This window comes from Brachyhypopomus gauderio, chromosome 2 (genome assembly GCF_052324685.1).
Source record: "Brachyhypopomus gauderio isolate BG-103 chromosome 2, BGAUD_0.2, whole genome shotgun sequence".
NCBI classification, from domain to species: domain Eukaryota; kingdom Metazoa; phylum Chordata; class Actinopteri; order Gymnotiformes; family Hypopomidae; genus Brachyhypopomus; species Brachyhypopomus gauderio.
The window spans coordinates 12,558,410-12,560,909 of NC_135212.1; the positions used below are offsets into that span (position 1 = coordinate 12,558,410).

Below are 2,500 nucleotides of genomic sequence, written 5' to 3' on the forward strand. Positions count from 1 at the left end.
GGACATGTGCACTTGTGTGATCTTTGTGTGAAGACACGTGCGTTTGTGTGACGTGTGAGTTTATGTGTGTGTGCGCTTGGGTGATGTGTGTGTGTGTGTGAGGACATTTGCACTTGTGTGATCTTTGTGTGAAGACACGTGCGTTTGTGTGACGTGTGAGTTTGTGTGTGCGCGCTTGTGTGATGTGTGTGCGATGACATGTATGCCCTTGTGTGATGTGTGCGATTATGAGTTCATGTTTATGTGTGTGAATATGTGTTTGCACCATCTATAGTTTGTGTGTGCTCTTGTATCTTGTTCTCAGCTCCTCCGAACTGTGTACTTACCAAAGACCTACTGACAGATGGACTCAAAGTTCTCATCTGTAAAGAGGACGAGCTTCTCTACGCAGCCCGAGTGAGAGTTCTGGATGTGCCTGACCTGTGAGTGCACCAAACACTGTCAGGAGTGAACGTAAACATCTAACCTACACACCAGTGTGAGACACACCAGAGAGGTTAACACTTCATGTGGGAGGGAGACCAGCAATGAGTGTTGGGGGAGAGATCAACACTGAATATGGGGGAGAGAAACCAGCAGTCAGTTTAAAGAGTGAAGAACTGAGTTTGAGAGAGACAACCAATCAATGTAAAGGAGTGGAGCGCTGAGTTGGAGAGAGACCAGCACCGTGTGGGTGGAGAGGAGGCAGGATGGGGAGTTCTGGACACGTGAAGTATCACACGCAGCTGAAAATAACTCCTCCGTGGTCCAACCCTGCTGCTCTCTCTTACAGCTACAGTGTTGTTATCGACGGAGAGAGAAGAAACCGCCCCAGCTTCTACTCCTTGGAGCAACTTCTGCAGGAAGCGGTGAGTTCTCGTTCAAACTGGAGCACAAACCTGCCCACACTCGCAGCCTATCGGGACTATCCTCTTAAGTCCACACACACACACACACACACACACACACACACACACACACACACACACACACACACACACACACACACACACACACACACACACACACACACACACCTCCCCCATAACTACCACTCACCACTATAGCCGACAGCCACGTTACTTTATCACCAGTTTCTGCAATCACCACATCCTCCAATCTCGTCTTCCGTTGAGTGCCACACCCCCCTACATACCTTCCTTCACGTCCTTCTCCATCTTCTCCTACACTTCCTCCTATACCTTTTCTTCTACGCCCCTCCCTCTGTTCCCCCTCCTCCTGTACAGGCCCCTCCCTCTGTTTCCCCTCCTCCTGTACAGGCCCCTCCCTCTGTTCCCCCTCCTCCTGTACAGGCCCCTCCCTCTGTTTCCCCTCCTCCTGTACAGGCTCCTCCCTCTGTTTCCCCTCCTGTACAGGCTGCTCCCTCTATAACCCCTCCTCCTGTACAGGCCCCTCCCTCTGTTTCCCCTGTGTTAGGGAAATGTTAAGGTTAATGTGTTTCCTCATGTGTTTGATGAAATTCATCTCCCAACTGTGTTAGGGTAAGTGTGAACGTGTGTGGGCATACCCTAGATCACTTCATACCCTAGATCACTTCATACCATACAGATGAGGACCCTTCATAGCCTACATGTGTCATACCCTAGATCACTTTATACCCTACATGTGTCATACCCTAGATCACTTTATACCCTACGTGTCATACCCTAGATCACGTCATACCCTAGATCACTTCATACGATACAGATGAGGACCTTTCATAGCCTACATGTGTCATACCCTAGATCACTTTATACCCTACAAGTGTCATACCCTAGATCACTTTATACCCTACATGTGTCATACCCTAGATCACTTCATACCCTAGATCACTTCATACCATACAGATGAGGACCCTTCATACCCTACATGTGTCATACCCTAGATCACTTTATACCCTACATGTGTCATACCCTGGATCACTTTATACCCTACATGTGTCATACCCTGGATCACTTCATACCCTACATGTGTCATACCCTGGATCACTTCATACCCTACATGTGTCATACCCTAGATTACTTCATACCATACAGATGAGGACCCTTCATACCCTACATGTGTCATACCCTAGATCACTTCATACTCTACATGTGTCATACCCTAGATCACTTCATACCATACAGATGAGGACCCTTCATACCCTACATGTTTCATACCCTAGATCACGTCATACCCTACATGTGTCATACCCTGGATCACATCATACCCTACATGTGTCATACCCTAGATCACTTCATACCATACAGATGAGGACCCTTCATACCCTACATGTTTCATACCCTAGATCACTTCATACCCTACATGTGTCATATCCTAGATCACTTCATACCATACAGATGAGGACCCTTCATACCCTACATGTGGCATACCCTAAATAATTTCATACCCTACATGTGTCATACCCTAGATCACGTCAAACTCTAGATGCTTCATACCCTAGATCACTTCATACTCTACTTGTGTCATACCCTAGATCACTTCATACTGCACAGATGAGGACCCTTCATGCCCTACATGT

General features: G+C 47.4%; 1 protein-coding gene across 1 annotated transcript in view; it reads left to right on the forward strand.

The window, feature by feature from the left end:
• The window catches only part of bahcc1a (BAH domain and coiled-coil containing 1a), a 71,676-nt gene that overhangs the window by 62,134 nt on the left and 7,042 nt on the right, over positions 1 to 2,500 (forward strand). The window contains 2 exon segments of the mRNA XM_076987268.1: positions 305 to 422; positions 773 to 848. Of these exon segments, the coding sequence (XP_076843383.1) occupies positions 305 to 422; positions 773 to 848 (194 nt within the window).